The 27,034-nt window shown below is 42.7% G+C and overlaps 1 protein-coding gene across 1 annotated transcript; it reads left to right on the plus strand.

Moving 5' to 3' along the window:
• The first annotated feature begins 1,847 nt into the window (after positions 1-1,847).
• On the plus strand, positions 1,848-15,011 carry MMP27 (matrix metallopeptidase 27). The gene is made up of 10 exons (XM_025465722.3): positions 1,848-1,997; positions 2,825-3,063; positions 4,074-4,222; positions 4,315-4,443; positions 9,757-9,918; positions 10,098-10,218; positions 11,454-11,584; positions 12,595-12,754; positions 13,702-13,805; positions 14,749-15,011. The coding sequence occupies exons 1-10, from the start codon at positions 1,896-1,898 to the stop codon at positions 14,988-14,990; spliced, it is 1,539 nt and encodes a 512-aa protein (XP_025321507.1). The 5' UTR covers positions 1,848-1,895; the 3' UTR covers positions 14,991-15,011.
• Positions 15,012-27,034: the final 12,023 nt, after the last annotated feature.

A 27,034-nucleotide genomic window follows, 5' to 3' on the forward strand; every position in this document is an offset into this window, starting at 1 on the left:
TTTGAAGAAATAGAGACAATTCTGGGAGCAAAAGAAAATTTCAAGACAAACTTAAAAATAGTAAACATTCTCAAAAGATAAGACATATTCTATGTCCAAAAACCACTAACAAAATGCAAGAAAAGAAAAGAAATAAAGTATTCAGATAACTGAAAGAGCTCTTGGAAACTAAACAACTGGGAGGGGAAAATAATGTTGGCAGAAAGTAATAAAAGATATATCAGAAGCATGGAGGTTCAATCCACGAAGTCCAACAGATATGTATTCCATAAAGGGAAAGAGAAAATCAAGAGGAAAGAAATTATCAAAGAAACAACAGGAAAATTTTCTTGAAGTTTTCATAATGAAAGGGGCTGCTTACTGTCCAGCAATGTTAATGCAAAAAGAAAAAGAAAAAAGAAAAGAACATCACATCAGGATACACCATAACAAAATTTCAGAATATCTGCATAAAGAGAATATTTCCAGCATTTTTCAGAAGAAAACATATCAAGAATCAGAATTAAAGACTTCCCAGCAACAAGTCAGAGAACACTAAAAACCAATGGACTGTACTCACTTGAAGAGTGAACGTTAGGTATGTGAATTAGATGCCAACACGTTCTCATCTGCCTGAGATGGGAAGTGGCCTGTTTGGGGAAGGGAAGGAGACCTGGTCTGCTCAGCTGTTTCTGGGCTTCTCTATTCTGAGGGAGCTGGGCTATACAGCCAATGGTCTGCAGTGTCGGGAAGGCCTGCAGTTGTCAGGGCTGGCCTCTACCAGAAGGGAAACCCAACTGATGGGGGTGAGAAAAAGCCCAACCGTGCCTGCTCTTGAGAGAATATCCTACTGCGCCCACATTTTGAAGAAATGTCCTGCAGCTCAGAACTAACAGTGATAAAAAGGACTTTCATTTTCAAAAAAAAAAAAAAAAAAAAGACTTCCCAGCAACTAGATTCTAGAAAACAATGGAAGGGGGCCTCTAACATCTAACGTTCTAAAGAAAATTTATATCAGTCTGACATTCTAGAGACACACTCTCAATCAGGTGCCGGGATGGAATAAGGACATTCTTCGGCATGAAAATATCCAAAACATTCATTTTCCTCGCACCCTTCAGAGTGTCCGTTCCCATCTCCCTCAGCTGTGTACATGTACATGTGCTCTAGTTGGCCATATCCACAGCAGTTCATTTCTGCTGGGCTAACTGCTTCCTGTGCCCTCCCTCCCACACCCTCTGTGCTATCCAAATCCTACCTATTCTTCAAGACCCAGAGGAAGCCCCACCTGGCTGAAGCTACCGAGGCAACCCATCAGCTTTGGCTCTTCTCACACTCTGGAATCCTCAGTGTACATTTTGCCACTTGCCTTGGTTTTGTTTGGCATTAATTTCTGTACAAGTTTGAATTCCCCAACAAGATTGGAATGGCATCTTATCCATGCTTCAATTTATGGTGGCAGGCAAATAGCAGATGCCCAACAAACATGGGATGTTTATATTGGGGTAATTTGGGTAACCCCAAATGACTCCTGATTCAATTGTCTTTTCGTGATACCCTTCTATCCAAGATACTCTGGAGTTTCATTTAAAAAAATCACTTTATAAACTCTCAAGAATTTCAAAAATAAGAAAATCTCCAACTTTGCAAGGACAGCAGTAACTTGGAGGCTGACTTCCTATTATATATTCAGTTCAATAATGAACAGTGATTGTGTTTATTCAAACACTACAGATCATGATTGCAAAATCAAGTTAACCTAAGGGGAAAAAAAAGCATATCATGACACACTTCATGGCAAATGTTCTTTTCTGTTATTAATTAAATGATGATACAAGCCAATTCATGCCACGTCTTGCTCTTGTTTTCTAAATTCTGTGGAAACAGAAACAGGCTTCGACAGAAAAGAGAGAGGAATGAAGAGCCTTCTGCTTCAATTTTTTCTTTTTATAACGTTTTCATCTGCATTTCCTACAGAACAAAAGATGGACACTGAAGAAAACATGCAACTGGCACAGGTACTGTCTCAATACATGTTAATAATGACTATCAATGAAAATTAACTTTACTGATTGCCTTGGAACCTAAAATGGCAACAAATTCCTACAAAAGATTCCTGTACTTCCCCTTAGCTCTGAGGACACCAAGTAACCGAGTGTGGGGTGGAGGGTGAGTGGGGTGGAAACGGAGTACTTGCTGCCACTTCAAGCAATGGGTCCGAGTGAAGGCAGAGGCAGGAGAAAGGGGACATCCCTGGGAGAAATGGGGATCTCTCCATTTCTATATTTCTAAACATTTCTAAATCATTTGGGAATTTCTGTACCAGCCAGGAGGTCCTAGCTACAACCTTAGATCCTCTTACTCCTACATGCATGAAAAATACTTTGCCTTGAAGATTTCTTCTAAAAATCAGTCCAGTGAATTTGCCATATTTGGTTAAAATAATTAAATTTGCAAAATAAAAAAACACACATCTCTTCTAGAATTTGTTTCAAGGAAACATCAAAATGAAAGTAGCAGCAAAACTGTGTGAGATATGTGATCTTTAACATGTAGAAGCAGCTGATTGTCTTCTGTAAAGGTTTGGAGTTTTATGGGCTGTGTGGTGTAGATAATTTTGGTCACACAGTTCAGCTACTTCCTGGAAATGAAAAGGCAGGATGACTCTTCCTTTCTTCTTTCCTCCTCACTCCTTCCCTCCCCTGACTCCTGACTTCTTTCTCCACCACACCCACCCACCCCCACACACACACACTGCCAAAAAACATTTCAGGCAATTTTGTTTTGTCCTGAGATACAGATTTGTTGTCCTGTAGTCTGTACCCTTTTTTGTCTTTTTGGTCAGGCGTATCTCAACCAGTTCTACTCTCTTGAAATAGAAGGGAGTCATCTTGCCCAAAGCAAGAACAAGAGTCTCTTAGTTGGCAAAATTCGGGAAATGCAAGCATTTTTTGGATTGACAGTGACTGGACAACTGGACTCAAACACTCTTGAGATCATGAAGACACCCAGGTGTGGAGTCCCTGATGTGGGTCAGTATGGCTACACCCTTCCAGGGTGGAGAAAATACAACCTCACGTACAGGTAATGCTTCTGCACACTTATTTCCCCCTCATCCCAAACACAGGAACATGATCTCCAAGGAACAATAATAATAGTTTATTTTATAGAGCACTTCCCTGGTGCATGGCCCTTCACAGATCTCATTTATTCTATCCAGTCTTACCAGCGACTGGCTCTGGCCGATATGCTTTAATCTCTAGCCTCTGCCACTTGCATATATATTCAAGACAAGAAGCACTGTCAGATGGCAGCACAGGCAGATGGCTGAAGATATGGCTGGAGTATGCTCAAGTACAACCAGTTCATGTTAGCGACACTTCTGGGTCAGAGTCATCAAATTTCAGATGGACCCGGGGGTGAACTGGGGCCTTTGCTCCCAGGCACCTCAAGGAAAGGCTCATTGGCAGAAAGATGATGATGTGCGCTTCCGGCCTGAGTCAGTGGCCTTGACTGTTGCTCCCAAGCCCTACTGGCAGACACCGAAGGGTACTTCTCATAGCTCTTCCTTCACTTTATTGAGTCTTAGGAATTAAAAATAGCTTCAGCAAGATAGGGAATATAAACCAGAGGAAAATCTTTTCCTGAGTAACTAACTCTTTAAGGCTCTCAAGAGAGACTCTTAATACATGATGCATGTGTAAGACTGATTTCCACAAGCCATCTGAGAAAGCAGATCTCCATTCTATCGAGGATGCATTGATAATACATTCACGTACACAGCAAGCATGTACATGTGATTAATGCTCTCCTACTCAGAATATGATCTTAGGAAAGTCACTGAACCTCTTTGATTCCCATTTGTTAAAGTGAGGGGATATACTACCTGATCAGGAGGGCAGATGCAGGATTGGATCATACAGAATATGTAAAAGTGCTTGATTGAAATCGTAAGGTATTATACCAATGCAAGAATAGTAGGATACTAGAAGTTACTGCAGCACACAATTGATAAGAAACCATCTTCTTTTTGTCTGTGTGCCTACATGCATGTGTAACCCCCAAGTGATCTGGTTTTTTTAATTTTTTTTAAGAATTGTAAACTATACTCCAGATATGGCACGAGTGGATGTGGACAAGGCTATCCAGAATGGCCTAGAAGTGTGGAGTGGAGTTACTCCGCTGACATTCACCAAGATTTCCAAGGGGATTGCAGACATCATGATTGCCTTTAGGACCCGAGGTAAGATTTCCAGCAGAGATAAAAGAACAACTATTTCCATCTCAGGAGATATGAAGAGGCTGACCTTTTCCCTCCTGTGAACTGTATCTCAGTCCACGGCTGGTGTCCTCGTTATTTTGATGGCCCCTTGGGAGTCCTCGGCCATGCCTTTCCTCCTGGTCTGGGTTTGGGTGGAGACACTCACTTCGACGAAGATGAAGATTGGACAAAGGATGGAGCAGGTGAGCCCAGTTTTCTTCATGAAAAATTTTTATTATTCTAAGAAATCCCTGAAATAGCTTTGCAATGAGTTGCTTTTCATCTCCCAATTTCCCCACAGTTTGCCATATTCCAAGATGACATTGATGAAAGTGTTCAATCTATTCAGATAATTGTGCTTGTACAGGTCAGAGCCTTAACCACACAATACCCTCATGAAGGTGCTAATCCTTCTATGATCTGAGCATTCATTCATACACCCACAATGCCTGAAGGTCCACCATGTGCCTGGAACTGTGCAAGGCATTGGACAGACCACAGACTTATACTAGAAAAGTTCTAACCCTTCACGATCTTGTGTGATGTGAAGCCCAGACCACACCACACGCCCTACAAGGCAAAGTGTGCTATGTGTTGTACCAATGGTAAAAGTGTTCTGTGGCTTCAGGATTGAAGAAGACTCTAGGGAGGTGGTAATTCTGAGTTAGTGAATGAAGGGTGGTATGTGGGCTCATACCCATTGAAGGTTTATTTAAAGGCATGAACCTCCACTTCCAATACTTGCCCAATACTCCACTTCCAATATTTGGATAATCTTTATCCAACCTATTCCCTCAGACCAACTGAGTTGATCTTATTTCTTTTACTATGCCTGCCTGCACTAAAATAGGAAGTATTTTATTACTTTTCAAACAAAAACCAAAACTTTACTACTGTAAAAGTATGTGCATCCAACAAAGGAGCAGGCTCAGTAGACTCTCAGGTTCTCCCCACTCCATTTACTGTCCTTGACAACAGTCACTTTGGGTCTGGTGTCTGGTTTCCGGGGTCCCAGGAAAGCAGAGATTATGGCTCTCCTGATAGGTGATATATAAGATCACAGTTCAGTTCTGACTAAGTAACTCCAGATAGCCTGTGGGTCAGTTTCGTAGTTTTTGCAAATCAGCACATGATAGATGCTCTACAATTTTGGCAAATGAAGTCGATCAAAAATCCTTTACTCAGCATCCACCATGACCCAGGCTCTGTGATACAAACAGAGTACACAATAGTGTGCAAGACACAGATCTTGACCTTGAGGAGTTTACAGTCTAGGAGATACACACTCTCAAATGGCAATTAAAATCAGTAGACCAACAGTGGATAAATGTAGTAAATGTACAATGTAGTAAAGCAAGAAATTTAATCCAAATACAGAGGTCAGGGGAGAAAGTGATACCAAACCTGAGCCAAAGGCTAAGCAGGAACTCAGAAAACAAAGTGGAGTAGAGAATGTTCTGGATAGAATAGCCCAAACAACTCAAGTAGCAGGATTTTGGTGGAAATGGTGAATAGGAGCCAGACCACATAGGGTCTGAAATGCTAACATAAAGGTTAGAAGTCATTGAGATGAACTGAGTTTGAATTATCTTTTCAGAGTCACTTTTCCTTTCTTGTCCAAAAGCACACCCTGTGATACTGCCTGCCAGACAAGGGCATGAGCAAAGACCAGAACAGAAAAGCCTGAAGGCCATTCCATGTATGTTTTGTGCAAACATCATTGGACAAGGCTCCATCACAGGGGGCTCAGCCTTTTCCGTAGGATCTATAGGTTTCACTACAAGTCCTGGGACAGACTTTTCTATTTAGAAACCTACAGACTAGTGGGAGAGACAGAAAGATAAAAAGGTACTTTCTTTTTATTATTTAATTATACAAAATTGTAATTGCTTTTATTTAATTAGTTTGGAGGAATTTTTTATTTTTTATTTATTTTTAAAATTTCTAAATTTTTTATTTTTTAAAGATTTATTCGTTTACTTTATTTTATTTTTTAAATCTTATTTAAATTCAATTTGCCACCATATAGTATAACACCCAGTGTTCATCACAGTACATGCCTTCCTTAGTGCCTATCACCCAGTTACCCCATCCCCCCAACCACCTCCCCTTCTGCAACCTTTTGTTTGTTTTCCAGAGTTAGGAGTATCTCATGGCCTGTCTTCCTCTCTGATTTTTCCCCACTCAGTTTCCCTCCTTTCCCTTATAGTCCCTTTCATTATTTTATATTCCATATATGAGTGAAACCATTGTCCTTCTCCAATTGACTTATTTCACTCAGCATAATACCCTCCAGTACCATCCATGTTGAAGCAAATGGTGTGTATTCGTCCTTTCTGATGGCTGAGTAATATTCTATAGTATATATAGACCACATCTTCAAAAAGGCACTTTCACCATGCATGATGAGACTTCTAACATGGGTAAGTTCAGGGGACTATGCCTTGTGTAGAAGGTGCATCTAACCGGTCTTTCATCCAAACAAACACCTGGATATCCAGCAACCATTTTTTTTTTCTCATTAAACTTTTGTTTTAATGGGCCTCAAAATTCTGTGACAGATTTTTGGTCAAGTTGTTTCCATTAAAAAGTACTGACTTTAAAAACTAATAACTTAAAACTGCCACACAGGCACAAAAACAACAGCAAAAACAAGTGGTCCATAAAACATTCTCCTTTCCTTCTGAAGGTTTTACGATGCATTGTTATCATTAACCAGTCTTTACTATTAAACTTAAATGGCCAATTGACACACAGTTCTGAGACCGTTCTTCCACCACTGATTAAGACTGGGGTGGCAGGTATTGGGGATAATATTCACTTAGCCTTCTGAGCTTTCTGGGCAGGCTTGGTGACTTTGCCAGCTCCAGCTGCCTTCCAGTCCACTGCTTTGATGACACCCACAGCAACCGTCTGTCTCACATCACAAACAGCAAAACAGCCCAGAGGAGGATAGTCAGAGAAGCTCTCAACACACATAGGTTTGCCAGGAACCATATCAGCAATGGCAGCATCCCTAGATTTCAAGAACTTGGGACCATCTTCCAGCTTTTTTCCAGAACGACGATCTATCTTCTCCTTCAGCTCAGCAAGCTTGCAAGCCATGAGCTGTGACAATCCAGCACAGGTGTGTATCCAGCACTGATTTGGCCTAGATGGTTCAGGATACTCACCTGAGCCGTGAAGCCAGCTGCTTCCATTGGTGGGTCATTTTTGCTGTCACCAGACACGTTGCCATGACGAACATCTTTGACAGATACGTTCTTGACATTGAAGCCCACATTGACCCCAGGAAGAGCCTCACTCAAAGCCTCAGGGTGCATTTCAACAGACTTTACTTCAGGTGTAACATTGACTGTGGCAAAGGTGACCACCATGCCAGGCTTAAGAACACCAGTCTCCACTTGACCCACTGGGACAGTACCAATTTTGTAGACGTCCTGGAGAGGCAGACGCAAGGGCTTATCAGTTGGACGAGTTGGTGGCAGACTGCAATCCAGAGCTTCAAGCAGTGTGGTTCCACTGGCATTCCCAGCTTTACAGGTGACTTTCCATCCCTTGAACCAAGGCACGTTAGCACTTGGCTCCAGAATGTTGTCACCATTCCAACCAGAAATTGGCACAAAAGCTACTGTGTCAGGGTTGTAGCCAATTTTCTTAATGTAGGTGCTGACTTCCTTAACGATTTCCTAGTATCTCTTCTGGCTGTAGGGTGGTTCAGTGGAATCCATTTTGTTGACACCAACAATTAGTTGTTTTACACCCAGTGTGTAAGCCAGAAGAGCATGCTCACGGGTCTGCCCATTCTTGAAGATACCTGCTTCAAATTCACCAACACCAGCAGCAACAATCAGGACAGCACAGTCAGCCTGAGATGTGTCTGTAACCATGTTTTTGATAAAGCCTCTGTGTCCTGGGGCATCAATGATGGTCACATAATACTTGCTGGTCTTGAATTTCCACAGGGAGATATCAATGGTGATACCAGTTCACATTCAGCTTTCAGTTTATCCAAGACCCAGGCATACTTGAAGGAGCCTTTTCCCATCTCAGCAGCCTCCTTCTCAAATTTTTCAATAGTTCTTTTGTTGATCCCACCACATTTGTAGATCAGATGGCCGGTAGTGGTAGACTTTCTCGAATCTACGTGTCCAATGACGATGCTGTTGATGTGAGTCTTTTCATTTCCCATTTTGGTTTAGGGCTAGCGGCGGTTTTCACACCTGTGTTCTGGCAGCAAACCCACTGCGAAAAAGCTCCAGCAACCATTTTTAAGCCCCCACTACTGATAGACCGTTCAGTGGTCACCAGAAATAAAAGGTGGCTAAGACACAGTCCCTGAAAAGATGCATCACTTCATAAAATAAATAGTCAGTGCCATCCCTTATGTGCTATGACAGAATTAAACACTGAGACTATGGAAATGCAGAAAGGAATTTAACTCAATGAGGATAGGAATTGGGTGAAAGTGGGGGTAAGAGAGGCCTCAAGAAGGAGATGATTCTAGAAGGATTTCCTGAGCAACAAGAGGGAGAGCTCAGCAAACAGGGGGTGGCAGAGATAATATTCTGGGTAAATAGTATGGAGGTAGTAAGACATAGAGATTAGAAGGAACATGGCACAGATGAGACATGCAAATGATTCAGAATGGTTGGTTCATGAAATATGAAAATAAAATATGAGTCTGGAAAAAAGGCAGGGACTAGATCATGGAGGGCTATAGTAAGTAAGGTGTTTGGACTTGATCCTACAGCCAGTGGAGAACTTTTGAAGGATACAAGTAGGAGAGACATGATCGTGTACAGTACATCCCAGCAACAACCAAAAACTGGCTTCTATTTTTTTTAATAATATCCATTTCTCACACACCTCTTTCCTGCCATTTGCTTGATCTGGATCATAGTTTTTCATGATATGACTAATGCCTATTACTAGTGTTGAAATATTTCCCAGATAAATGATGGTGCATAGAAGAATTATCCACTGTATGGCAAGACTTTCCATCTGACCCCTTAGTTACTTCTTTTTTTTTTTTTTTACAAATTTTTAAAAATTAAAAAAAATTTTTTTTTTATTTATTTATGATAGTCACCCAGAGAGAGAGAGAGAGGCAGAGACACAGGCAGAGGGAGAAGCAGGCTCCATGCACCGGGAGCCCGACGTGGGATTCGATCCCGGGTCTCCAGGATCACGCCCTGGGCCAAAGGCAGGCGCCAAACTGCTGCGCCACCCAGGGATCCCAATTTTTTAAAATTTTTTATTTATTTATGATAGTCACAGAGAGAGAGAGAGAGAGGCAGAGACACAGGCAGAGGGAGAAGCAGGCTCCATGCCCTGGGAGCCCGACGTGGGATTCGATCTCGATCCTGGGTCTCCAGGATCGCGCCCTGGGCCAAAGGCAGGCGCTAAACCGCTGCGTCACCCAGGGATCCCCCCTTAGTTACTTCTAATCTCAGATGCAACTGTTCTCCTTTTGATTGACCAACATACCCTTATTTTTTTCTGTTTTTGTTAAGGATTCAACTTATTTCTCGTGGCTGCTCATGAATTTGGTCATGCACTGGGACTCTCTCACTCCAATGATCAAACAGCTTTGATGTTTCCAAATTATGTCTCCCTGGATCCTAACAAATACCCACTTTCTCAGGACGATATTAATGGAATCCAATCTATCTATGGTAAGCAACATCATAAATCTGAATATATGTGAACTAAATAGGAAACTTTCCAGAAAGGAAGTGAAAAAAAAATTTCTTGAAATAGCACCATGAAGAAAATATCCCCTTGGGTAAGATCCTTCTGTAGGTATTTCCACATGCCTTCTTAATTCACTGTGATATTTCTTTTCTCATCAAAGGGAGTCTACCTACGGCATCTGCTAAGCCAAAGGAATCCACTATACTCCATGCCTGTGACCCTGATTTGACTTTTGATGCTATCACCACTTTCCGCAGAGAAGTAATGTTCTTTAAAGGCAGGTAAACCCATTCCCTTAAACACCTCAACTTCCTATGAATATTCTTCTCTTCAAGATATCTGGAGATAAATAAGGAGGAAATTCACAGGGATAGTGAGAATGTGTCCCATCTCATTTTCATTTTATAACTGCCCGCACTCCTTGAATGTTTTACTACGTGTATATATCTCTTTCTCGTTTGATAAATTAATTTTTAAATGTTCTTAACCAAATTTTTTAACTGCTATTGGATAAGAAGGTGAGTAGAGTCACTTTCAGTGACTTCTTTGCTAGAATAACACACCAATCCCAGTGGTGCTGGATCTGACCTATACCATTTCAGGAACCAACTGTTAAATTTTGGGGAATTTTGTAAACCACTTCACAACACTTCTGTAGCTTGAAACTGGCCATGGTTGGAGTATTTACACCCTGGAAAATCAGCAAATGATAAAAATTAGGTCTTTTTCCTACCTACAGAGCCAGTTGTTAAACATGTATGAGCCGGCCATTCCATAACATTGCATCAACAAAGTGTTAGCTGTGGTGGGAACTCTCTTCTCCACCGTGTATAACTTACTGGACTTAAGTTGCAACATGATGTGTCAGTTGAGTATACCATACTATATTTTCAGAAAAAGTATTGGGACACAGACCATCTCACAAGCATACGGGGCACGAGAAAAGGATATTTGAAATCAGTCTCCTTCCACCCACAGTCTATCCAGCACTTGGATGACACGCTATCACTGCCATGCTCCACACAGCAGAGGCTGAGGCTACTTATCAGGGACATCAGAGTGGGGTTGCAAGCATGGAAAGGAAATGGAAAAAAAAGGACTTTTTGGGTCTCATTCATAGACTCAGAACTTTACATCCAGAGAGGGAAATCTGAGAAAATATGTTAGCATGCAATGATAACTTTATTCTAGCAAACATCAGCTCAAAAAGTTTTCTTAGATGTGTTACCTTGGAATTTTGAGTATTGCTGATTTGGCCAAAATGAGGCCACTGTGCACTCAGCTATGGGTAGGTTGCTACTCTAAGTTCGCAGGAGGGTGGACACAAAGGCATGTCCTGACCTTGGTAGTCCAAAGGCTAGGACTGGACTCACAACCATGTAAATTTGTTGAGGAAAATTGTGTGAATGTTCTAACTTATTTGAGGAGACTGCTAATCAACTAAACAAAATGCAAGGTTTACAGTGTTTTCACTGCAATATAGGCTGTTTGTGAAAGTGTCTTTTGTTTCACACAGACACGTATGGAGGATCTATTATGACATCACTGATGTTGAATTTGAACTGATCTCTTCATTCTGGCCCTCTCTGCCAGCCGATATTCAAGCTGCATATGAGAACCCCAAAGATAAGATGCTAGTGTTTAAAGGTAATTTTTTTCCATCTCAATTTCTCTTCTGTCTCTGGATGTCTAAATTGGTTGGTGAGTATTTTGGGGCAAGGAACATAATATTCATGCGTGGGCCTGATGGAGAGTGCTTCTGCCCTGACTGTGGGTTCCTATCATAAAGAAAAAGTATCCAGGGATTCTTTAGCTGTGAAGACAAATATCATTCCAACTGCATGGGAGCTAAAAGAAACCTGCATGGTAAAAACTAAAAAACTATCTTTTTTCTGCCAATTAAAGGGAACCCATCTGTCTTTTATATTCTCTTTTTACTAGGGTTGATTCAACAAATAAAAATACAAAATGCCTTAAATTTCAGATAAAATGCATAATTTTTAGCATAAGTATGTTCCTTGAAATATTTTAAATATACTTACACCAAAAATAGTCATTATTTATTTGAAATTCAAATTTAACTGGAATCTTACATTTAACTTGGCAATACTACTTTTTATATAGATTTCATCACATTACTTGCCTTTGAGAATACTTGGGGGCTGGGGGATCCCTGGGTGGCTCAGTGGTTTAGCTCCTGCCTTCGGCCCAGGACGTGATCCTAGAGTCCTGGGCTCAAGTCCCACATCGGGCTCTCTGCATGGAGCCTGCTTCTCCCTCTGCCTGTGTCTCTGCCTCTGTGTGTGTGTGTGTGTGTGTCTCATGAATAAATAAAATCTTTTAAAAAAAGAGAGAGAATACTTGGGGGCTGAAATCTAGGAGAACATTTACAAACATAGTTGACTATTTTGTCAGAGTTAGAGAAATAATCCACTGAAACCAATTGACATGCACACTAGTGAGCATGCTCACTATTAACAGTGTATGTTGTTGGTGTCATTGTAATGATAAAACCAGTTAAAGAAGGCAGTAAGAATAAATGGGGACATAAGATTACTAAGTCCTGAGAGATGAGGTATCTATTTTCAAATTTCTTAAGACATCTCTTTTTCCCTCTAGGAAATAGATCAGAAGATAATCACTTTTTCTCTTCTTAGATGACAACTTCTGGATGATCAGAGGATATGCTGTCTTGCCAGATTTTCCCAAACCCATCCGTACACTTGGCTTTCCAAGAAGCGTGAAGAAAATTGATGCAGCTGTCTGTGACCACAGCACTAGAAAAACCTACTTCTTTGTGGGCATTTGGTGCTGGAGGTAAGTTTGCAGACAATCAACCTCTTCACTATATTCTGCATCACTTTAACATGGACAGAAATAGAATTAACATATAGTCCTCTTAAAGTCAATTATGTTGAAGCCCATCTCGGGTAGATGACATGCACCAAACAAAAGAATGTTTCAGGGAGTCCAAAGACCTTTCTCTAACATACAGATAAGATAAAATAATAAAGCTGGTGACGCCAACCAAATTGCTAATAACACAAACGTATCTGTTCAAAATCTGCAAAAGCTCCAAGCTGAACTCTTACTTTGTTTGTTTGTTTTTAATTTCAGTGTGCCTATCATACAGTGCAATGTTAGTTTCAGGTGTACAATGTAGTGACTCAACACTTCCTTACATCGCCCTGTGCTTATAAGGACAGGTACATGTCTTCATCCCTATCCCCTGTTCCTCCCACCCCCCACCCACCTCCCCTCTGGTGACCAGCAGTGTGTTCTCTGTAGTTTATAGGGTCTGTTTTGTGAGCCCGTACTCTGATTTGATACTCCCTCAAAATAGCATCAATCTGACTAATGATGTGGCTTTTTCCCCTCATCATTTCTTATTTTCAAGATCCTACAAATATTTCAGCCAAACATAAACTTTGACATGTTTTTCATTATTTTTAAAGCAATTTATTTGAGAGAGAGAGAGAGAATACAAGCAGGGAGAGGCAGAGGGAGAAGCAGACTCCCCACTGAGCAGGGAGCCCGATGTGGGACTCCATTCCAGGACCCTGAGATCATGACCTGAGCCAAATACAGACACTTAATGGACAGCCACCCAGGTGCTCCTGTTTTTCATTATTGATCAAATTAGTTTTCTTCTACTAGGGCTACTTTTTCTCCACATCCCTATTTGACTCCAAGTGGGGCAGTGGAAGGATTAAGCTTCCCCAAAACAAAGATCCCTTGGGAACTTTTCCAATCCCTGCATCCAGGTATGATGAAGTGACCCAAACCATGGACAAAGGGTACCCACGGAGGGTGGTGAAGTACTTCCCGGGAGTTGGTCTCCGAGTCGATGCTGCTTTCCAGCATAAAGGTGAGCATCAATGCTAACCCTGTAGGATACTTGCAAGACTTTCCTGGTCAGGAAAGAAGACAGCACAGAAATATAAATGCTTCCATTTTCATGTGATTCTACTATTCTCAAGTACCTGTAATAATATACTCTAGCCAGGCAGGCATTCTCACAAACTGAATTAGTAAGTCCTGAATTATTTATTCTGTTATACCATTTCAAGTATGTGCAAAAAGTACCAAAATTAATTTTGCTTATCATTGATCCAAGAGAGCCCCTAAAAGTGTGAAAACTGACCAAGCACATGAACTGGAGAGTGACTTGCCAACTATTATGTGTGTAGCTTACTCTGCACTTGGGGATTGTGTGAGAAATTACAAATTCTTCAGAGTTTCTGAGGCAGATGTCAGATTGTGGGTAAGAAACAGGAATCTCCACTTCAGAGGAATCTCAGGCAGTTTAATGAACCAACGCAACTACCGCATCTTCAGACTTGGACCACGGATGACAACCCAGGACATGGACTAAGCAGGAGTCTAAGAAGCTCTCTGCGTGACACACCATCTTTCAGGGCGGTGAAATCTCACACAAAACCTTAACACCTGAAACACACAGAGCAGAACAATGTGAGGAACATGAGGATGTAGAGCCCACCCCCAGGGCTGCTTCTCCCCCTTGCTAAGACACTGTTTTGAAACCTAGTTTGAGAGCCTCTGGCCTGAACCACAGTCTGGCTAGAAGGTGGTAAGCCCCTTGACATTCATGGTCACACTGTGGCTTCTTCTTTGGGGAAATAAAAATAACAATATTTCTCATGTGACAGTAGTAAAGTGTATGTAGATAACACACAAGTTTCTCTTCTCTCCATAATGTTCAATTATGTTATTCTATATGCATATAATTAACAAGTGTCGAATCATGATAGAGTTGTGCAAGTTAATTAATGGTGATTCTCTTTCTCTAGGATTCTTCTATTTCTTCCGTGGATCAAAGCAATTTGAATATGACCTTAAGGCAAAGAACATCACCAGAATAATGAAAATTAATACCTGGTTTCGGTGTAAAGAACCATTAAATGTATCATCTGATTTTAGTATCAGTGAGGAAGTCCACTCAGGAGGAGTAGAGACATTTTATCATAAGAATTTAAACTTGCTTATTTTCAATATTGTTCATGTGCTGAAAAAAATCTATAGTTATCAATAAAATTCAGAGACCGAAAGTAAACCCCCAGAGGTCTTTTAATCTGAACTCTGCTTCAAAATGTAATAGAACTATTCTTACACATAAACTGCCAGTCCTGGTTCTAGATTATCTTTGGAAAAAGAGTCCATGGATATACTGAGCTATCTGATTCTTTTTACAGGAAGTTATGATATACAAGCAAAACTCTTGCTATACTTTAACCCTGTTTTATGCTTCGTGAACTTGAAGAAGTAAGTCATGTGTCTTATAACAACTAAATACTGCAGGCATTCATTAAACCACTCGGTAGCATCCTATTTTGTCTGGACCTTTGCAGTGGGAGAGACTCAATAAACCGCATCCCTCATGCTCTGAACCCACTGAGAAATAATGAACAGTTGGGAGAGCAAAATGCCACCATTCTACTGATACAAGTTATATTATGGAATGTACCTGTGGGCAAGCTAGTTTCCTAATATCATATTCTAGAATAAGACATACTTACACACAGTCATGGGAAGAACTGGAAAGAACCAGGTGTCCACAAAGAATGTGAGCTTTCTATAGGCTGCATGGAGCCCAAAAAGAGAGAAAGAGGGTGGAGCTACCCATTTTCTGCTCCCAAATTGACCAATCAAGGAATTTATCTCACCTGCCAAAGAGGAGCGAGAGCCTAGGGAGATGCAACAGGTGTTACACAACAGGTGCTCCCCCAACAGTTAGGAAACCAGGAGGAGGAGGAAAGTAGGGTCCCTCCAATCTCCCAAGCATAGACCAGTGCATTTAACCATCCTTAGAGAGTTTAAGATCAGATTTTATACACTGATCTCATATACAAGAAATGAAGACTTTTCTCCCTGTGTTTGAAATATTTGAGTCACCTGAGCTGAAACCTATAGCTAAAAAGTTCCTGTCCTCTTTGTTACACCGAGTTTATTTGTTGAGTTTATAAACTCTTAATGGTTAGATTGTAACTTCCACCATCAAATCTAAAACCTTAGTAAGCTCTTCATGACTTTGCTGACCCAAAGCATGGGAGGTTGTCAATGGAACTTGATTCTGATGAGGTGATAGATTAAACAGGTGTCAGCTGATGGAAAATATACATAAAACATCTCAGGAACATATACATAAAAAAATCTATAATCACATTCCACACCTTAAGTTCATTGTTCCCAGATTCCTATTAAAAAGGATATAGAAAAGAGTTATTGCTTTTTTGAAATAGAAAGTAAATTTTAAGTACAGCTTAATACCTAGAGTATAGTAGATTGTAGGTTAGTCTTTATAAAAATTAATGCTGAAATAATAAAATATCCATATACACACACACAAAGAACCTCACATGGTTCACAAAAATTAACTCAAAATGAGGCTTAGACCTCAAGTAGAAGGATCAAAAACATAAAACCTCTAAAAGAAAATATTTTTAAAAATTTTGTGGCCTTAAATTAAGCAGAGATTTTGAGAAAGGACATAAAAGGCACAAACCATAAAACACTGATTAATTAAATTTAACCAATACTGAAAACATTTGTTCTTCCAAAAAATATTAAAATAATGAAAAGTCAAGCCACACATGGGGAGAAAGTATTTTCAAAACATATTTCTGATAAAGGACTTGTATCCTGAATACAGAAAGAATTTTTATAACCCAAAAAAGATGATGACAAACAGCTTAATTTTTTTTAATGGCCAAAATATTTTCTGAGTAACAAATACGGAAAGAAATGCTCCACAGCACTACATACCATACCCAACAGAAAGGTTCAAATGAAAACACCAAATGCTGAGAAGAGGTAGTAACTGGAACTCTCTTGCAGTGAGAATTAAAAATCATGTAGCTCCTTTGGAAAACAGTTGGGCTAATCCTTAAATATTAAACATTTGCTTACCATGTGACCTACGACCCCACTCCTAAATACTTACCAGAGAAAAATGAGGATGCGCTCATGCAAATGGTTGTATATAAACATTCATGATCACTTTATTTATGACAGCTGAGGCTGGAAACCACCTGAATGTCTATCAATCAGTAAATGTATAAAGTGTGGTGCATTCATCCAGACGGCAGAAAACTACACGTGCAACAACATAGAAGACTCTTTAAAGCATTTGGTAAGTGAAAGAAGCCAGACACAGAAGACTACACATCACATGACTCCCTTTATATCAAAAATTGGAAAAGCCAAAAGTAAAATGGTAGAAAGCAGATCACTGCTTGCCAGTGAAGAGATGAACGCAAAGGGATGCAAGGCATGGAGATGTTCTGTGTCATGATCATGGTGGTGGAGACACTACTGAGTGTATTTAAGACCGTGTAAAAGTAGTGAATTGTATTACGTGTTAACTGTACTTCAGGATCCCTGATTTATAAGAGCGATGCAGCATTGCACTTATTGGACTCCCAACTGCTGATCAGGCTTATTTCGTTTCCTTGCATCTGTTCTCAGTTCTGCAGCATAAATGCCTGTGACATTGTAATCTGGGGAGCATCTGAAACTGCACTCAGATCTGCTTATGGGCAGTTACTTTCTCTTTGATTTTCAAAAGAAATATTGATCCATAGGAGAGGACAAGGATTATAAAAATAATCCTATTTTAAACCAATGCACAGTTTTCTGAGGAATACATGTTGAGTATTAGAGCTATATTAGACATTTATAAGCATAACCTAGATGTCATAGGATATTACTCAGCCTTTGAAAATTAAGTAAACTTGATTTCCAAAATTTTTCAGTGATTGTAAGACCCTTAACTGAGCAACTGGGGGGAAACCATTCTAATTCTCAGTGTCCCTTAGCCAACCTCCCAGCCCCTGCTTCTCTGTCTCCCCCCCCCACACACACACACACACTGCTTTGCCTCCTATGATGAACCCATATTCCTATTTTGTTTTTTGTTTTTTTTTGATGCACAACAGCAAAAATGTAACTTTGTTTTATTGTAACTTAAAGGTGGTGTGCCTCCCCTTTCTTGGAAAAAAAGCTTAAGAAGCTATGTCTTTTGGGGCACCTGGGTGGCTCAGTGGTTGAGCATTTGCCTTTGGCTCAGGGCATGATCCCAGAGTCCTGGAATCAAGTCCTGCATCAGGCTCCTCACGGGGAGCTTGCTTCTCCCTCTGCCTGTGTCTCTGCCTCTCTCTGTGTCTCTCATGAATAAATAAATAAAATAAAATAAGAAGATATGTCTTTCTCCTAGAGAAGAGCACCAGAATACACATTCACCTTCCTTCCTGAAGAAAGTATTTTAATTTCCCTCTGTAGCTTGGAGGCTGGGCAAGATTATGGGCTCTAGCGCCAAGCCGCTTAAGCCTGTGGTCCAAATCTTCCACCTGTTCGCTATGGGACTTTGGGCAAGTTCCTGAGCTTATGTACCTCGGTTTCTCCATTTCTCAGTGCCTGACAGGCATGAGCCAGCATTATTTAATTAGGTGAGTTGAATGATTTCTCCCAAAGTACAAACAATTGGAAAAACAAGAACCCAGTCTCAGAGTTTCTCAAAATTGAAATAAACTATGAGCCAATTCTTTCCCAGCTGTGCCACTCACTTCCTGGAAACAAATTAACTGGAACACTAGATTCTGCTCCAGTTTGCTGAGTCCTGACAGTTTGCTCAAGGGTCGTGATCAGGTCTGGAAACAAAGAAACAACTTCAAAAGCAAGCATGAAGAAGACTGTCAACAATAGTTTTTCATTTTGGAATGTAAGCCACCTACAGAACAGAAGTGAATTCGCCTGGCGAGAAGGTACTGGAACTTCCTCTTGCTGAGGACAACTCACCACAACATTCCTGTTTGTCAGAGTGGGATGTTCTCTCCCCACTCACCTGAGTGCTCACTTCTTCAAAAGGGAAACATAACAGGTTTTTTGCTCTTGGTCTTGAAGATCATTTAAACACATTACATATCTTCAAGCTGAAATTCAGTGCCCTGTTTGTCTTCAGCTATAAAGAGTCTTAGAGGGATCCCTGGGTGGCGCAGCGGTTTGGCGCCTGCCTTTGGCCCAGGGCGCGATCCTGGAGACCCGGGATCGAATCCCACATCGGGCTCCCGGTGCATGGAGCCTGCTTCTCCCTCTGCCTGTGTCTCTGCCTCATTCTCTCTCTCTCTCTCTCTCTCTGTGACTATCACAAATAAATAAAAAATTAAAAAAAATATTTAAAGAGTCTTAGAAAGGAAGTTCAGTAGCTAAAAAATACCTTTAACATATTTAAATTGGTCACAGAATCATAAATGTTAAGTCTATAGTCATGCACAATCTAGATACCACTATGCACCTGCAGTTTCCACAGGGAGATAAGAATACAGCTCTTCTAAATATGAATCACTTAAAATGTGATTTCCAGATGAGATCAGGAAAACACAAAGGGAATAGTCAAGACTGAATTTAAGACTTCCTTAAAGAGACAAGTTTCCAGAATAGAGGAATATTTCTGTCTGGCCACTCTGAATAGTTTCATGCAGCTTTTATTGCTTAATTGACCACAAAGTCAGATTTGGTTTTAATCTTGAGATTTAGTAAACTACTTTTGTCTATTTATTTCTGAGCTATAGTGTTCAATTTTGCTATTATTAAATTGTACAAGGTTTATTTTCAAGCTGGTTTTATTTATTTATTTATTTGGGCAAACTGGGTTCAGAATTTCAGATTTCTGAACTACTTTCAAAACTTAGAAAGAATCAAATAGGGAGAATTTCAAGTGGGCAAATTCAGGAAGATGATATGGAAGGTACAGGAATCTAAAACCCTCTGGAAATATGCTGCCAGGGATTTTAAGGAATCACATATGAAAATGCATCATAAATTATAAAGAATGTGATCTTCTCAGGAGTCTTATGTTAGAGAATCTGTTGAGATGGATTGCGTTCAAGATGGCACCTTGTTATTTTTCACATAACACTGACCCAATAGGAAAATCATGAATTAGTCCCATTTATTCGACATCTATTTATTCAATGTCTGCTGTAAGTCAGATGCATGGTGTGTTGAGGCATATGCTTCCACTGAACAAACATTTACTGAGTGCCCACTGGTTGCCTCGCACCGATGTAAGAGCCAAGGACAGCAAAGCCCCTTGCCTCATGGGCACCACATTCCAGTCAAGGCAGGGAAACCACAAATAAACCAAAAATTGTAAATATGTCAAGCATGATCCATGCTCTGAGATAAATGATTGGGTTGTGTCCCTGCTGGGCTGGAACAGGGTGGTGGGTGCCACCCCTGCAGGCTCAACCTGTGTCAGGGTGCGGGGTGCATTCATCCCACAGCTCCCTCCCTCCCGAGGCAGCATCTCTAGTGCTGGCTGTCTCTTCAGGGCTTCAGCTTCTGCTCCCGCTGGGCAATACAGTCCTTCCCTAGCGTCTGGGTTGTCCGTTGTCCCCTCTGGCTTCTCCGCCTCTTCCATCGCCCGTAGAATTAATTTGCTGCATTAAATCTCCCTGTTTCAAATACTCAATGATTTTTGTTTTTTCATTGACACATAACTAATACCTTAAGTTGTGACACAGCTGGGGTGTGGGGATGAATCACATAGAGCTTTTAGTGAAGATCTAAGCCCTAAAATCTGACAGAGCTGAGCAAGCAAACCGTATCTCCAGGGAAGAGTGCTCCAGGAGGAACAGTTCTGAGCCAAGGCCCTGAGGCTGAGTTAAAGAACAGTGAGGAGGCTCCTGTGATCTGGGAGAAACTAGGGGAATAGACGAAGGTGGAGAAGCAGTGAGGAGACAATTAGGTAAGGCCCCATAGGTCATTATATAGACTCGAGATTCTAAAGAGATTTGAGAAGAGAAGCAATGTAATTATTATCTGACTCTCATTTTAGAAGAATCCCTCCGGCTGCTCCAAGACTGTAAACTACAGGAGCCCAGAGCAGAGACAGGTGTGCCTGGAGGCTGCTCCGACCCGGATGATGGCAGGGACGGGAGAAGTAGCCGAAGGTGTGTTCTGTAGGGGGCATGGCCGGATTTGCTCCCGACTGCACGTGTGCAGGTGAGGTCAAGATGGGAGGCGAGGGTAACCCATCACCTCTCCCGGACGGAGGCAGGATGAAGTCTGCCTTCGCTGGGGCAACCAAGCCCGAGGAGGAACAGCCTTGAGCAGAGAATCCAGGTGGCTCCGCAGGTCTGCAGTCCGAGGGGAGCCTGCCAGTGGGCCATAAACCCTGTCACCTGTGGAGACCCAGGACCGGATTAGGTCGCTGGGGCGCTGACCCAGAGAGAGGCAACAAGAAACCGAAAACCGACCCCTAGTCCTGAGCCGATGGCAGATGAACGGTGCTGGGCATCTTGGCTGTGAGGCACCCGCTCCAAGGCTCGTGGGCACCTGGTCTTGTGGGCGTCGGCCCCCCAGGAGGTGTGCCTAAGCCCACTCCTCCACCCTGCATGGCTCAGCACGGCTCGTGGCCACTGGCGGACCCTCGCTGTCACATGTGGGCTCATCCGTACCTGGGGACGGGCACGAGTCCCAGCTTCCCAGATCTGAGCAAAGCACAACTCTCCAAAGCTGTGAAGTTGGCTGTGTCAACCTCGGATGTCATGGTTTTATTTAGTAAATCCAAGAAAATATCAATACATTTTTTGTTATGTGGAAAAATTTACAAAGTGAGCAAACTTCCATCACACTGTCTTGAGAACTATTGTCCATGATGTCCAGAATGTGCATCGCGTCCTGGCTGAATGGTCTGCAAGCCAAAATTCTGGCCTTGGGGGCTGCTGAGACTTTGTCCTAATAAGTCTTATAAATATAAGTATTATAAACTTTATTGACATTTTTTCTCTTTCTATAAGAATGGAACTTGCTTTAAGAAACAACAAAAAGAATCTATTCAAGAATTTAGGATTAGGTGCGCCTGGGTGGCTCAGAGGTTGAGCGCCTGCCTTCGGCTCAGGTCGTGATCCCAGGGTCCTGGGATTGAGTCCCGCATGGGGCTCCCTGCTCTGTGGGGAGCCTGCTTCTCCCTCTGCCTCTCTCTGTGTGTTTCTCATGAATAAACAAATAAGGTCTTTAAAAACAAAAGAATTTAGGATTAGAGTCATCATTTCTTTAAAAAAAAAAAATTCATCATTTTCCATTCCAATCATTGCAGCAAATTAGAAAAACAGCCCGCTTTCAGGCCTGCCTGATGGCAAGAACGGGACGTTATCAGAACCAAGTGCCTGCCCACATGAGGGTGATGGGTGTCTCATCATCAACCCAAAATGCTGTTATTTTTAAGCTCTTTATTTCATGGATGTGTATCTCAAGCCAGTTCTTTTTTTTTAAGATTTTATTTATTTATTCATCAGAAACACAGAAAGAGAGAAACCAAAACATAGGCAGAGAAGCAAGCTCCCTGCAGGGAGCTCGACGTGGGACTCAATCCCAGAACTTCAGGCTCATGCCCTGAGCCAAAGGCAGATGCTCAACCATCAAGCTACCCGGGCGTCCCTCTTTTTTTAAAAAAAAAAAAAAAAAAAAGATTTTATTTATTTATTTGAGAGAAAGAGAGCATGAACGGGGGTGGCGGGGCAAAGGGGGAGTGAGAGAGAATCTGAAGCAGACTCTGCACTCAGCATAGAGCCCTATAGAAGTGTCAATCCCACGACCCTGAGATCATGACCTGAGCCCAAACCAGGAGTCAGATGCCAAGCTGACTGAGCCCCCCAGGCACCCCTGAAGCCTTCAATAAGGATTCTGTAAATGATCATAATAGTGACGATTCACCAAACACAATGTGCTATGTGCTTTATGGTATCTCTTTTATCCTGTAGGAGTGGATATTGTTGTGTTTTACAAATGAAGAAATGAAGCTCTGAGGCCTTAGCTTTCCCACCCAGGCCCCCATGTCCCAGCTCCTGCATCCACACCTGCCCTCCCTTCACAGGCACAAGTGCTCTAGCATCCTGTGATGCCCGGGACCCACACCAGCGCGAGCTCCCTGGACAGACATGCTGGCCTGTGCAACTGTGAGAGCCTGACTCTCCTACCCACCCCACACTTGGAGCAGCCGCCAGCACACTCTATCGCAATAGGCTTCCTGGCTTTTCTGCAACACATTTCACCAAAGTCCTATTTCACAAGTGCTGTGGTTTCTTTTCTCAATATGCGTAAGGAAACAGAAGAAGCATGGTACATTCCCTGTTAAGCAATCTGACAACACAGGAGTGACACACAACAGTAACCTGGGGGCACCTGTGCATGAAGACCGCCCTCAGAGTGTCAGAGAGAGTGGGGGCCCGACTGCATGGCAGCTGTTGGCCTCTCAGCCTAGGAACCTCCCCCTTATCTCACAATAGCAAAAATAGCTACAAAGAGTGGCTTGCAGACTATTTGCATTGAACTCCATACACAAAGAATGACAACTGTGACATTAGAAGTTAGTATTTCACTAAGTATGTCCACATCCGTGATCTCATTTGGTTCTCAGGATCCCCCTGAGGGGTAGGGAGAAAATGCTGCTGGGGATACATCCACTTTACAAAGATAAAGATACATGATGAGTTGCTTTAAACGTGGGATTCATGTTCACATACCTGGCTGGTGGTGCTCTTCTTACACGCGGGCTGTGCCCTCGGAGGGGCTGCCACCCCTGCTGAGCCCCACCCCCTCCCTCTGTGTCTGCAGCCCCTACCTTTCTATAAGGCTACCAATCCCGCCATCAGGGACCCACCCTCATGATCTAATCTAACCCAAATACCTCCCAAAGGCCCCCTCCCAGTCCTATCACACTGGGGATTGGGATTCCAACACACATATTTGGCAGGGGGTGTGGGACACAGACATTTATTTGGTCCGCTCCACAATTGGAACGACTGTGGGCACCTTTCACCAATGATCAGGCTCCTCTCTGCTGGTCTAATTACATCAGTCTCTCAGTAGGCTGGGACTAGAGACCCTGCCTTTCCAGCAGCGCCAGACGACGCTGGTCCAGCCCGCCTTTGAGCAGCGCTGAACTCCTGGAACAGTGGTTTCCAAATGCCAATGTGGACTGGGAATCCCTGGAGGGCCTCTTAGGACAGAGTGTGGTTCTCGCCCTGAGGCTTTCGGGTGCAGCACATCTCCTCTCTGCTGGAGCCTCATTTGTCATTTCTAATGCATTTCCAGGTGATGTTGATACAGTGGGTCCCAAGACTGAGCTCTGAAAACTCCACAGTGGCTACAGCAGTGAAGATGATAGCACAGGAACCAACACCAAGGACAGGGGAGGACAGTAGAGATGGCACTGAGTTCTCCCCGGGCCCACCTCTTATTCATGCCCCACAACGACCTCTGTCAGGGCCGCATGTTGCAAGCCCATGGAGGTGCATGTGTGTGCTGCCCTGAGGGCGGGAAGGCTTGTCTGATCGTCCCTGGAAGGGTGCACACACGGCCCCTCTGGCAGCAGCGAGCGCAGCCGGCCGGCACAGGAGAACCCTCCAGCTAAGTGCCCTGTGACCACCCTCCAGGGCTGGGGCTGAGGCTCCCGCGTGCAGACAGATGGAGTGCAGTAGCTGGGTACCCACAAAGGCCACCCCTTGTCACTGAGTCACTCAGAACGCAGCTTCTTGCAGACCATCTGGAGTAGCTTGCAGCATTCCTTGGTTTCCTGGTGCCTTCTGGGTCCCAAACACCTGCTCCACCTTCCAGCAGCTCCTGCCCCTTTGACTTTGGTGAGTCTGGCTCTGTGCGCACAGCTGCAGGATGTGGAGTAGGGCAGCCCACGGCCCTTTCCAACCCGAGGGCCCCACTTGAGTGCCATGTGTCTCCCGCATGGAGTCAGCTTGTCATTCACTTGGGCCTCGTCATAAGAGACCATACAGTCCCCAAAGACAGCAGGCCACAGCCCTGGCCGGCCCCCGGGTTTGGAGCACTGGACCAACAACTAAAGCTAGTTGTGAAATATCTCTCCCAGAAAGGACCAACATCATTTGGACTCTGAGGGCTCAGAAACGTGTTTGAAGCATCAGGACCCTCATTACATCAGTGTCCCATACTACTTGAAAAGGAGCTTGCTCACAAGAACAGCTGGAGGACAGAGACAGAAGGTTCCTCTCGGTGATGGGTGACTAGCTGTGAGGCTGCTTGATTCCTCCTGCCCAAGGACGGCTGCCAGGCTCACCTCCTCTGTCTTCACCCCCAGCTTCTGTGTCACAGCCTGGGAGGAGGACCAGCCAACAGCCAGTCCCAGCCAGCTCTGCAGGGACTGGGCCCTTACTGACCAGGCCGAGCCTACCAGGGCAAGTCAACACCTTGGTTCTGGAGCTTGATTGCACCCAGTTGGGACCTTCTCATCTCCACGGCATTGATCAGGAAGGAAAGACCAGGTTCAGCCAGCGAGAGAACATTCAAACCAAGGGCCAGAAGAGAATGAAGCCAGACGGCAGGACCAGGCATTCTGAGATCACCGCTCGAGGCACAGACCTGTTCACTGTCTCTGAGCCTCATTTATTCCCTCCTACCCAAGTGAGCAGTGGGTCAAGGCTGCTTTTCACAATTTTTTTTTAATTTTTTTTTTTATTTATTTATGATAGTCACAGAGAGAGAGAGGCGCAGAGACACAGGCAGAGGGAGAAGCAGGCTCCATGCACCGGGAGCCCGACGTGGGATTCGACTCCGGGTCTCCAGGATCGCGCCCTGGGCCAAAGGCAGGCGCCAAACCGCTGCGCCACCCAGGGATCCCTTTTCACAATTTTCTGAATGTAAATCTCTGAATCTTCAGTATTATTTAAACATCCCCAATGCGCCACCTAGGGAGAACTTCAGTGAGCTGAGGATGTTCTCTTCCATCTACGCTACAGGGTCTGGGGTCTGACCCCGGCCTAATAAAGGAGGAAATGCAAACACGTGTCTCTGATTTCAACCTTCACGTGACTCACTGATGGAACTTGATAAAATGTGGATTCTGATGCGAGATGGCATGGGTGGGGCTTGAGATTCTCTGAACAATCCAAATGAAAAGGATCTGCTCCTCCTGAGCTGGTGTTGTAGATGACACAACACATGACAAAGTACCAAAAAGCACAGGATAATTTCTAAAACATTTTCCATTCTTACATAAGGCACAAACCCAGAAATTACAATTAAGAAAATAAAAATTTGACAAAATAAAAATTTTAATGTTTTCATGCCAAGAAGTCTACAAACAGGGAAAAAATAGAAAAAAAAAATGCATATAGGAAGGGATTGTTTCCTTTTTTAATGTAGAAAGCTCTTTTTAACATCAGTAAGAAAATGATAACCAGCTCAGTAGGAAGAGTCCAATGATAGTAGTAATCATGACCGGTGAGGAGGGTTTACGTACGAGCCTCTGCTCAATCTCACTCATAATTAAAGAAATGAGATTAAAAAAAAAAGCATTGCAGTACTTTTTTTTTTTTTGCCTTCAGATCATCAAAGTTATTTGTTTGCTTTTAATGTCATAATATATAACGCTGATAAGAGTATAGGATAAAGTGTGTTCTCATGTCCTGCTAGTACAGGTGTAAGCTACTACAAGGTAATTGAAGGGCTATTAAAATACCTCTTTTGGGGCAGCCCAAGTGGCTCAGCGGTTTAGCACCGCCCCCAGGGCGTGATCCTGGAGACCCGGGATAGAGTCCCACATCAGGTTCCCTGCATGGAGCCTGCTTCTCCCTCTGCCTGTGTCTCTGCCTCTCTCTCCTCTCTGTGTATTTAAATAAATAATAAAAAAATCTTTTTTAAAAAATACTTCTTTTGACTCAGTCAATACGACTTTATCCGAAGGCTGTATTTTCCCATGTACACAAAGTTAAATATCCACAGAAAATCATTGCAGCATTGTTTTTCATTGTAAATTATTAGAAATAACTGATTGAATGTAAATAAAGGACTGCTTGAATTGTTATACACCCACACAACTAAATACAATGTAACCATTAAAAAGAATAACATAGGGATTATTTTTTGATGAAGTATACTTGACACACAATGACACATTAGTTGCAGGTGTACAACTAAGTTCATTATACATGAAGCTGTGCTCACCACAAGTGTGGCACCACCTGTCACCACATCACACCTTCATGGTATCACTGACTCTATTCCCTGTGCTGTACCTTTATTCTTGTGACTTATCCATCCCATAAC

The sequence above is a fragment of the Canis lupus genome, chromosome 5 (genome assembly GCF_003254725.2).
Source record: "Canis lupus dingo isolate Sandy chromosome 5, ASM325472v2, whole genome shotgun sequence".
NCBI lineage: Eukaryota > Metazoa > Chordata > Mammalia > Carnivora > Canidae > Canis > Canis lupus.